The 11,290-nt window shown below is 33.1% G+C and overlaps 1 protein-coding gene across 1 annotated transcript; it reads right to left on the reverse strand.

Moving 5' to 3' along the window:
- Positions 1-9,938: 9,938 nt before the first annotated feature.
- LOC119679006 lies at positions 9,939-10,660 on the reverse strand. The gene is made up of 2 exons (XM_038091144.1): positions 10,549-10,660; positions 9,939-10,495 (listed from the first exon to the last, which is right to left on the reverse strand). The coding sequence occupies exon 2, from the start codon at positions 10,466-10,468 to the stop codon at positions 10,052-10,054; it is 417 nt and encodes a 138-aa protein (XP_037947072.1). The 5' UTR covers positions 10,469-10,495; positions 10,549-10,660; the 3' UTR covers positions 9,939-10,051.
- Positions 10,661-11,290: the final 630 nt, after the last annotated feature.

The following is an 11,290-nucleotide window of genomic DNA, read 5'->3' on the forward strand; positions in this document are numbered from 1 at the left end:
CTTGTGTTACCCGTAGTTTGCTTAGAAAGCAAAATAGTTTGCATTAAAAACGGAAAAAGTTGCAATTGTGAAATTAAACTTTAAATGGAATACGTGATGCAGCAGATACTTCTGGACTAATTTTATACCAATTTCACGAGGATATTCAATATCAGCACTTCATAGTAGGTACCGCGCCAAGGTATTCGTAATAGTTAAACTTTTCCATTGAACAACTTTTGACTGCTGACAAATTCTCGAATGCTACTGCTTCTTCTTTTTCTGTTGAATGGCAATGGCATCAAAGAAAAAAGGAGGAAAATTTTAATAATAAAAATTTTACGCTAAATTACATATTTCTTTACTTTTAAGAATTTCTTACTTTTGTGCTGCCATTTACTTTCTTTCGCATCATCAATTTAATGCTGAAAAATAAATTTGAAATTTTCAATGAGACCTTTTCTTTTCTTCTTCGCGCTTAACTTTAAACGCATTCATAATTCCTGTCAAATTTCAAACCCAGCAGCACCTTCGAACCTCTCCAAGTCACCTAACCAAGTATTTTCTGCTGATAAATGTGCAAAATACTCCGAGTAAAAAAAGTTTACGAGCAAATTTACTTATTCGTACGCATATTCGTTTTTCCTCTCGAGTTCTTGAGTTTCCTTTTGTGTTTAACAAATTGCAGTGCATCCATTCAAGGCGTAAGTATCCTTAAATATATGTAACAAGTTCTAGCTAAAAACACTTCTCTCCGCTTTTTTATGATTTATTGGAAAACTTTCTCAAACGTGGTACCTGTGAATGCTTTTTGGTTGGTTTTTACGATTTGCTTCTGCTTTTTAAGTGAAGTGAAATTTATTCCACTTACACGTTTCGTTAAGACTTAAGCATGTTATTATGCATTCCTTGAAGGATTCCATATTGAAATATTTTGATTGCGTTATTTTTTCCAAGACTTTATAGATTATTATACATTGTATTTTTGGTATGAAATTATTTGAAAAGTTCTCGAAATGAAAGGTATAAAAATCAATAACGTACTTGTAATTAGTTCATAGTTTAAAATATGAGAGCTTCAGTCAATTGCAATAAAATTTATAAAGGTATGGTATAAAGGTGGTATGTAATCGCCTTTCTAGCTTATGTAGCTAATGGGATTGAATAATTTTGTAGGTCGAAGAAAAAAAATACTTTCTTCATTTTTATTAGTTAAGAGCTAACTTTTACTCTGGGTACATTTCTTTTTACTAAATTTTAAAGTTAATATTTATGCACTACTTTCATTTTTTTTAAAGTTATTTTTTTAGTGTGAAGGAATTCCGAACCATATTATTAAGCCATTGCCATTGCACAAACATATGTTAGGTTACCACGCCAACTGCATGGATAATTTTGACATCGTGATAATTATAGTAAGATAATGCAGGTCACAGTAATTTCAGTTAGATAGCTCTTCGATTCTATTAAAAGAACAGAAGTTAATTTGAATTACTTTAATAAAAGTAGTTCCAAAAGAAACAAAGTATTAGTAAAAAAAAATACTCGGAGTATTGTTTTAAGGATAATCCTTAACTTGATAATATAACTAATATTGTTAAGTTGAATTATTCACTTCATTTCTAATCATGCAGTATTTTATGTTTCTTTATTACAATATTTGTAGCATCTATGAAATTACAACGCTTGGCTCAACATCACACGCGAATTATTAATTAGTAGACCCAAAGGACTTAATAAAATCAAAAAAAAAGTCACACATTGTTTTTTAACATTATTCTTATTTATATTAACTTAGGTAACGTAATTTAAATTTATATAATTTAACCAACCGATTTATAATATCTTCATTGTCATCATCAATTCCTGTATCTTCCATATGGCTTCGAAGGTGAATGTATGTAAAAGGTATTATTATATATTTAAAATGATTATATATTTAAAATTATTATATATTTAAAAGACAATCGCCAACTTCAAACGCGCACGACCGCACTTCTCAACTGCCGACTACTGACTGCTCACTGCTGACTGCTGACCTCACTACTACTGCCATTACTGCTTAACCGACTTATACTTGACTGCTTAATCGGCTTACATTCGGCCATCCTGTTCTTCATCATCGGTCCCAGATGACATTAGTTCCTCATTATTTTCTATGTATCTCCATAACTTCATATTATCTGAACTCGTATTTGAAATATTGGGTCCCTCCACGTCAGCTGTTTTGCGTACTTCGTACCGACCATTACCCTTTACGTTGGTGACTTCATACGGTCCTAGAAATTCACTTGCTATTTTTCGACCAGCCACGAACTGCGTACGCTTTATGGCTACCCAATCACCAACTTTGTAATTTGTTCTGCCTTTCGTTTCTTATTGTAGTTGTTTTTGTAATGTTCTTGAGCCCTTAGTATCTCTTCTCTCGCCTTTTCTCGTACTCGTTGTCGTTCCGTTTCAAAATCGTGCAACATTTCAGCCTGAAGAGCTTCTAAAACTTGGTCATCAATACCATTTCTCATACGTACCCCAAACATTAATTCAAAGGGTGTCGACTTTGTGGAGCTATGAATAGAAGAATTGATAGCTTTTTGCACGTTAGAAACGTACTTATACCATCCTTTGGGTTCAGCTGATGATAATTTAGATATTACGGCTAAAATTGTTCGGTTAACCCGTTCTATTTGCCCGTTACCTCGTGGAACTCCAGTAGTTGTCAGTACATGTTCGATACCATTAGTATTTACAAATTCAACAAATGCATTCGATGTAAACGCAGGACCTCGGTCACTGATAATTCTTGCTGGTGAACCAAAAACATCCGACCATTTAGTCAAATGTCGCAAAACTTCTTCGTATCCCATTGATTTTGTGGCATATAGCCAAACAAACTTTGAAAATGCATCCACGACGGCGAAGATATATTTGTATTGTTTAGATGTTGCATCCATTGGCCCGAGATGGTCGACATGCAGCGTTTGTAGTGGTAAATCACCTTTTTCAATACAGTGTAGAAAACCTTCTTTCTTGCCTAATTTCTTGTTGTGCATGATGCAGCTTACACAGTTTTTTATAAATTGATTAACTTTCGCCTCAATATGTGGTATCCAATAATACTGCTGTATGGTGTGCATCGTTTTCTGAGTTGAAAAATGTCCAACCTCGTGTGCATTACGAATTACTTCTAATTCCATTGCTTTAGGTACTACTAATAAATCAACCCCGTTAACATTCTTATAAAGTACATCGCCTTTGATCTTAAAGTTTTCGTAAGCTCTTGTTTTTAGTATTTCAAAAATAGCTTTCAAGTGTTCATCGCGATATTGAGCACTTTGTAGTCGAGCTGAAATCTCTGATGACACTGACAAAACTTGTGGATAGCGGCTTAAACAATCCACGTGCCGCAAGCTACTGCTGCTTCTGTGCTCGATTTCATAAGTGTAATCTTGCATGTGCATGATCCAGTTCGCAACGTCGCGTGGTATATCTGTTTTATTAACGGTTTGTTTAAATGCTCCGCAATCGGTTACTAATTTAAACGGAATACCCAATAAATAATGTCGAAATTTTTTCGTCGCAAGATAAGCGGCTTTAACTTCTAAAATGTAGCTATGTTGTTTCTCTTCACGTTCAGACGTTTTCTTACTCCAATATGCAATTGGGTGCATTTGCCCTTCAGTCTGTTGTAACAACGTCGCACAACGTCGTGTAGTTTCTGTCTACAGAAACTACATTTTTTCCACTTTATTCTAAGGCCCCATTTTGCGGCTGTATCTAAAACCATTCGCATTTTACTCAAACATGATTCGACAGATTGCGCGTAAACTACAATATCGTCAATGTATAACTCCATTATATCTTGATTAATCAAGGGCTGAAAAATACTGCTAATGTATCGAATAAATACGGCTGGCGAATTGCAAAATCCGAAAGGCGCTCTATTAAATTCATAAAGCCCATCCTTGGTAATGAAAGCTGTAAATTTTTTGCTGGACTCTTCAATTGGAACGTGAAAAAATCCGTTTTCCAAATCCATTGTCGTAAAAAATTTTGCTCCTTGCAACTTCAACATAACATCTTCGACAATAGGCATTGGGAATCGATCTTTGAGCACCATTGAATTCAACTTTCTAAAGTCTATGCAAACTCTGTATGTGTTATCTTTTTTTGTTGTGACCACAATTCTGCTCGCTACATTTGATTTGGACTTTCTTCTACGTCTTCGTATTCTGTGCTACTTCTGCTGCTATCCGCTGTTCTGAACTCTTCTTCTGCTTCGTTTTTATTTTTGTCTCTTGTCTGAATACGTCGCGACTTTCTGACGCCCTCCGTTATTTGTCCTTGAACACTTTTTGGTATGTTTGAAGAATTTTTTTCGTTCATTCGTTCTTTGGGCCGCTTGCGCGTTCACTTTTTACAACGCTATGTTCGTTCCCCTTCTTAAATGCAATAATTTTACCAGCACGTAGTTTGTATCAACGAAAAATTGTTAATAACAAATTATGCGACTCAATTTTAAAGATTCGTACACACTTTACTTCTTGAAAGGACGCTTTTTTTCAATCTTTTCACGTTCAACACGCACCAAACTTTTTTTTTTTTTTTTTTGTATTTTGGCGCCTTTTTTGGGTTGAGCCCCCAAATGTAAAAGGTATTATTATATATTTAAAATGATTATATATTTAAAATTATTATATATTTAAAAGACAATCGCCAACTTCAAACGCGCACGACCGCACTTCTCAACTGCCGACTACTGACTGCTCACTGCTGACTGCTGACCTCACTACTACTGCCATTACTGCTTAACCGACTTATACTTGACTGCTTAATCGGCTTACATGTATTTTGTTGGTTATTATGACCCTTTTTTGAAACTTTTTAAGATATAAATTTTGCGTCTTCAAATCTGGTGTGCAGTCTGCCGAAGCAGTGGGATTTGTCGAATCACAATTACCCTTTAAAGACTTTCTAATCGTGAGGTTTTGATCAATGTTTTGCTTAACTCTTGGTTCAAGAGAATAAATTTCCGGCCGATAGGTATAAACACAAAGTAGGAGTTTGTTGGGATTTATTATCCTTTGAATGACTAAGCACATAGGTTTCCATCGTTTCTAACATAAAGAACAGACGCGGTTTACATCCACCGGAATACAGACGCATCGAGCTGCATATTGTAACCACCCCTAACATAAAAAACAGGTCATATTTAGGCCATATGTATGCCTGACTTCCACCATCCTCATCTGCTGCACCTCGTGCAGGCGGCTTGTATTGCCCGGTTTACGCTATTCCCAGGTTGAAAAGTGGAGGTTAGCCGAAGAGCTAGGCTGATTCAGGTTAGGCATTTACGATTTTCTATAAACATAGCTGAGATATTTACATACCTGATGTTTCTGTTGAAATAATAATAAAATTCGCGAATAATACGCGCATCCTAAGTGATGTACACTGTCGCTAAAAATTTAGACTCTGATCTTGTATCGTAATAGAACTTAATGGTCTTCGCGTGCCCTTTTTGGTGTGCCAGCATAACCTGACCTAACCAAACCAAACAGAGATGTTTGCTGAATGCTCAGTGCAGAACTTAAAGACCTCTAACCTTAAAGACATTATTCTCTTTTCTCTTTTCAGTATGCATTAAGGATTATACATGCAATCTAAATCAAATTAGCTACATCATGAATACAATATAGAAGATTTAAGAATATATTCATGGATTGGAATGAATAATTGATAAAAGAAGTAACAAAAAAAGAAGTAACGGTTTCGAACAGTACTGAATTTTTATGTGGTTTAATGAATTGAATTTTTCGTTGACTATATAGCTACTTTGAGTATTGTCAAATACCCGTTATTAGTGATCTTCGAATTATTCATTATGTTTAAGTATTCGTAAATAATAATTGAGACTGCAATACCAAGGATTGTACACGTACCGGAATTGTCAAATCGGAAAATCAGACTTAGTGTTTATTAGTCAACTGACCTAAAGACGTGATTAACTTGTATGTTTGAACTTGGAGTATTTTTTTTGTTAATTTGCTGTGAAGGTTTATTAATAAATTCACTTGCTGTATTATATCAGAACGAAATCATAAGACAGCTGTAAATTTATTTTATTTTATTACGAATCATTGAGAGTGACTATACAGACGAAATTTTAAATATAAATTTCACTTTACTTATAAGATGTACGAGATTTAATAGCCTAAAACTATTATGAATAAAAAATTGTGAAAAATAGCTATCGGATCTCAGATAAATAACCATTGAATGAAGCGAAAATATGATTGAACCGATCATATATCAAATTCGACAGGTATAACTGGAACTGATGACTGATAAATCGAATTAGGGCATATATTATTATTATTAGCCGTACTTCATTAGGAGCATTAACTTGTTCCATGAAATCTGCAACAAATTTCTATTTCTAGCAATATAACTTAATTCATTTAAAGATTTGCCAGTATCATTTGTTATCTTCTTCAGATTTTATATTGTTTTTTTCTGTGCCTGTTGTCTTGGAAGTTCCAGTGAAGTGTTGCGTGGTATATTTTATCCTATGACTAGTTTGTTGATATCCTTGGTTTATTGTTCGTTGATGTACTTACATATTTAAAATTCTACGTGGCCATCAAATTCCTAAAATATTACCAAAGCATTTGTTTGGTAGGCATGATATATAAATTATTGAGGAAGTTTCGTTAGGCGACTAAATGGAGAATGAAATAAGAAATATTCCCTTAGTCGACATGTGTTATGTAAATAACTTATATTGTAACAAATACGAGGAAAATCACAATTTTTGTATATAAAAAAATTATGCATTTACACTTATAACCTAACTTACTTCAACTATAGATATATGCTAAAAGGCCCGCTAAATATTTTATTGCACCTTATTCTATCTGGCTCATTTTTGGCTAATCCAATATGAATTTGGACTAAATACAAAAAACCTTATGATCTTATAAGAGATCATTCTTATAATAAGGATCATGTTTTTAGCATATTGAAGAAACGTTATTGTGAGTATTGTAAAAAGTATAAAACTATGTTCAAGTTATCTTCACACTATAATATACAGATCAATGGTATCAGATCAGATTATTATATGTGGTTAAGTGGCTTTGGTTTACGAAACTTCCAGTTCAACGTTACACAACCTAACAATATCGAAGCAAACAATATCGAAGTATGAAGCAAACAAGTAAATATGTGGAAAATAATATATTCAAGATAGGGAAAAAGGGGAAATAGGGAATATAATAGGGAAATAATATAATCTTTGCAAAATCACTTCTAACAAAAATATTTTCTAGTCCATCCTCTAACTTGACATAATTTTTTCCGACCGTCGTCACTGTGTGGAGACGGTCGGAATGTTTCAATTATTTGGATGAAATGCAATCGCCGTTATATTTAAAAATACAATTACTTGATTTTCTCCGACTTGTATGCATTTTTAACTCTTATTGAAACCCAACTTTGATAATTCAAATTCCTCTTCACAAATTTATGAAACTATGTCTTCGTTGCTCATGCTTTGTGCTACGATTTACTTATGTGTAGCATAAACAATAATTAAAATATTTAAATCTTAAATAAATTATTTTCTATTGTTTTCTCTTACTTAGGAATGAGCAATTTTTCATGTAAATGAGCAACATACAAAATAATTATATATCATTCTACGGAGTTAAAGTTAAACCCGTTGTAATTACCGAGTATGCGATACTAATTACATGCAAGCGAAACTCCTGTTAGCAGTTGCTCGGACCGATTCCAGGAACCAGCAGCACCTGCCGTTGTACTGCCATACTGCCATTTTAACAGTAGTTAGTATAAAAATTTGTACAGCCACCGTAAGGATGCATTTTGCAAGAGGATTTTTCGTGAGGCGTGTTGGCGCATTCACTGTTAAAGATTTTGGTATTAAATTCTGTTGCAAATTACTAGCTGCAATGCAATGGCAGGATTTGTGCTATTGTAAACTTGGTGTGGGATTTTCGCTGTAATACTATAAATTATTGCATTTAAGCTCCTTAAGCGCGTTTTCCTAAGGCTGCATCCAGCCAGGTTGCACCAAATTGCAGTGTCAGTGTTGCACGAGCATTATACTGAACTTGATAGCTTTCTTCCATTCTTTTCTCTTTGTTTTTTTTTTCGTTTTTCAGCATTATTAACCCCGCTTCAGTAGCGAGTAATGAAGAAAGGCTTCCGTAGATATTTTTTGTAATCTTCTGCAGTGCTATGTGTGTAATTTGTTCTTTTATTGTTATATGCAACGCAATTCTACTAAAGAAATCTTAATAGCATATAATAACACATGTAGGTGCATATTGTATTTTATATGTTTTTAAAATTTATATATAAGTGCTTGTTAAATTTATATGCTTTCACATACTCCACGATACACATCCTTCCTGCTTCTTTGCAGGCAGACACTCCAAAGTGCAATTAGCGCAAAGGATTTTAATTATTATTTATTGCACTCAATGAAAAGGCGAAAAATTTATTTCTCTTTATTTTATTTAATATCTTTTTTTAAGATCTAGAAATTTAATATAAATACAGAAAAATATATTTAAAAGTGTAAAGTTTGAGAGTTTAAGTTCCTGATAGAATCGATTCAGAGAAAAGTTAACTGAAGCTTTAGATCAGACCATTATATATATTGATAAAGGTCATCATATATTTTTTAAAAGTTGTGACCTTATCAAGTTTAAACAAAAATAAATCCTAAAAAGGAAATATAAAAAATAGAATTTATAAGCAGTGAGATATGCATCACAAAATCCATCCAATAACCATTCAAAATAGATATAAAAATATTTTAAAGACATTGATTAGCCTAAGTGAAAACATAGTATAAGTGAAGTTGTAGAGCAATTTGAAGAATGGCAATCAGTCATCCATCACTGATTCTTGCATTTTGGTCTCGCAATCGATACTATGTAATGCGATGATACCATCTAAGACACCACAACATCCTGTTCCTGCCACAAAAGAAAGGGGTGCTGAAACTAAATTGCCAGTTTATTTTAAAGGCAAGAAAATTCGATTTTTTAAAGCCACGAGTAATAATGGTGCAAAAAACGATATTACTCATTCCCATTCTTCATTATTTATTGTCTCCATTTTTCATTTTAGGGTATTGGAACTCGTCACGAGAAGAAACAACGAATAAAGCGTAATAGTATTACAATGAATTGCTTTTAGCTACTAAATGCTTCAGAGTACATATGTCGTATTGGATGATGCACTATTAAGCATAATCCAATACTATTTAGTTTGCCTGCAATATTAGATGTCTGAGATATGAAGCCAATCTGAAGCAGACTAAACTGATCCTGTAATAACAACGTATTCTTGACTTTAATCTTCTTAAAGCGCAGTGCAGTTGCCCTTGAATTTCTCATCTATATAATATTTAAAAGTCATACTACTAAGGCATATGTTGTAGTCGGAATTATCAAAACAAGGTAGGCATTCTAAAAATTTTAGAATATTGGTCTATATGAACTATAAGGACATGTGCTAGGCTACTAATATTGCAGTCTTATTAAATCTAGCGCCAAGCAGAAACTCACTAATAAATCTTAAATATATTACAAATACTTGTGATTCGCTGCTTTAAAATTTGTCGAAAACTAAGTTCTATTGACAAGTACAACTAGCGCAGTAAAAGAAATTCTTCAAAATACTTGCCTTTACTAAAACCCTTTGTGGAATTGGCGAATCCGAAATATCGGAATCGTGCATCTCTTTGTAATTTTATTTGAGATAAAGTTAACAAATATATATGTGAATTTATATCTTCATTTCCGATCAATGAAATATCCTACGCTGATGAATAATTATTATTTCATATCATTTTCTGATATGCTACTTCAATTTTGGTAACTTTGGAAACGTCTTCATGGAATCGTTAAGACAGATAAAAGTCACAGTTTAATATTTCTGTACAAAATATATTTCTATCTTCTAATATACATTCACGGAAAATTTTGGAATGGGATAAATGTATCAAAAGTACGCATTTCAAAAGCTTACTAAAGGAAACTTAATGCTTCTTAGTTGCCAAACGTATATAGCGGTTTGGCTTTTTCAACAGGTTAAGAGTATAACGTAGGCCCATATGTGGAGAGAAGTCGGTAAGGGTTGAAGTAAGTTCATGTTTGTTACCGAAGAAACGTCTTGGAATGGTGTAATCGTTAGGGGGACGAAAGCCGTATTCAGAATTAGTTGTTTTATAAAACTGATTACATCTGCGATCAATGCCATACCCCGTAAAATTGGTCTGTGGACGAGGAAAGCAAAGCTTGTTGTCATCAAACAAATTCCTGGTAATCATAACAGGTTCAACTTTCATTGCCTTGACAAAAATCTTCTCTGGGTTTGTTAAGCCTTTATATGGATCCACCTTGCGGGGTTTGAAAATAAATGGTTCATCCATGTAAGGTTCCTTTAGTAGCAACATTTTTGTACAGCGGATTTATGCAGTCGTCTAGTGACCATAAATAGTGAGTAATTATATTATGGGAATTTCGAATTACTTACCAAAATGTTAAAACACTGATGTCGAAATGACACGATTGAATCCTTTGTGGAACTTCAAAATATGAAACAAAGGTTAACGATATATAACATAAACGAATACATTGAAGTATAATATTTGTGCTTTATGAAAATATTTTACACATCAAATTTTTTTAAATTAAATATAAAGCAGTGGTTACTGTTTTGTAAAGACTTTTTCAAACAAATATATTTCACATATAATATATAACTAATGCGTTAGGCCACAAAGATGAGATTGAAGTTGTTACTTTTAAGGATATTAGTGGAAAGTTTGTTATCGCATGACAGACTTTTATCATCTGATATATGCTTGTTATAGACAAAGGAGATAAAATCAACGTGTTGACATATATTGTATGATAAGTTGAAGACAATTTCTATATCTATTAAAAATTTTGGAGTTCATTTTACTACAGACCAAAGCGTACGCATCTTTGCATTTTCTATACTAGTAATAAACTAGTCATAATTCACGGAGATGTAGAGAAAATATTTTCCAAAACTACAACCACTCATAAGAGCCTTTTAATTGAATATGGTATTAGCGATAAAAAATAAAAAAAATATTGAATAAGGCACATCTTTTCGGCAGTAATCCTACAGAATTTATAAGATGATTGCCTGCCTAGCTGACTTAGGCAAATAAAAGTGTACAAAATTATTGCCTATAGAGAGATAGTTGCAATAGGAAAATGCTTACTGAATCTAAAGTCTGATTCGA

This window comes from Teleopsis dalmanni, chromosome 2 (assembly GCF_002237135.1).
Source record: "Teleopsis dalmanni isolate 2A chromosome 2, ASM223713v2, whole genome shotgun sequence".
Taxonomy (NCBI): domain Eukaryota; kingdom Metazoa; phylum Arthropoda; class Insecta; order Diptera; family Diopsidae; genus Teleopsis; species Teleopsis dalmanni.

Coding starts and splice junctions, on each gene's coding strand:
- LOC119679006 (XM_038091144.1), bottom strand. CDS start 10,468: ATGTTGCTACTAAAGGAACCTTACATGGATGAACCATTTATTTTCAAA.